This window comes from Trichechus manatus, unplaced genomic scaffold (genome assembly GCF_000243295.1).
Source record: "Trichechus manatus latirostris isolate Lorelei unplaced genomic scaffold, TriManLat1.0 scaffold00128, whole genome shotgun sequence".
In the NCBI taxonomy this organism is placed as follows: Eukaryota; Metazoa; Chordata; class Mammalia; order Sirenia; family Trichechidae; genus Trichechus; species Trichechus manatus.
In genome coordinates this window covers 2107754-2108394 of record NW_004444064.1, presented here as the reverse complement: position 1 = coordinate 2108394, position 641 = coordinate 2107754, and the positions used below count along the sequence as shown (strand labels likewise).

The following is a 641-nucleotide window of genomic DNA, read 5'->3' as shown; positions in this document are numbered from 1 at the left end:
TGCTCAACAGGTGGATGTGTGTGACTAGATTCTCTGTCTCTGTTCTGCCCTGCACACAGTGTGTTGTTTGGAAGCCAGGTATCAGCACGGTCTGCTTCATCAGAGATGCGGCCCTGTGAGCAGCCAGCAGACAGTGGGGTCTCTCCCGGTGACTGGGTGTGGGGTGGCTGAACACTGCCTGCCCTGAGTCACTTCTGTTTTCGTTGCAGCTGAGCTGAAGGAGAAGCTAGAATCAGAAGTGGAGAAAAATGCCCAGCTAATTGAGGTACACTGTGATTGATCAGGAGATTGTACTTCTGTGTATATTCTTCCTCTTCTTTCCATCCCTCCAACTCACTACCCCCCAAAAAACCCTCAGCTAAAATCCAGTGAGAGCGTTGACGGAATGTGCTGATAGAAGATGCATCGTGCTTTCTTTAGAGGCAAAGCTGTCTCTTATTTATACAGTTTGAGTGGTCAGAAGAGCTTTTTTCCTGTTTAATGTCGACTTCTCATGGAGGGTGAAGGTGCCCATGCCTTGCCTGACTCTCGCCTGCCAGGCCCCACAGACCTCGCGCTGCGCCGTGATGCGTGCTGGGGGCGGAGAGAGGTTGGACTGTGGAACAGGCCACGTGTGTGGGGGCAGTGGGCACGCCCTAGCG

At 52.9% G+C, this 641-nt stretch overlaps 1 protein-coding gene across 1 annotated transcript in view; it reads left to right on the top strand.

Moving 5' to 3' along the window:
- Window positions 1–105: 105 nt before the first annotated feature.
- The window catches only part of LOC111822087 (pericentrin-like), a 5060-nt gene continuing 4524 nt past the window's right edge, over window positions 106–641 (top strand). Inside the window, exons 1-2 of the mRNA XM_023739101.1 lie at window positions 106–115; window positions 189–265. Of these exons, the coding sequence (XP_023594869.1) occupies window positions 106–115; window positions 189–265 (87 nt within the window). The remainder of the gene's footprint in view (window positions 116–188; window positions 266–641) is intronic.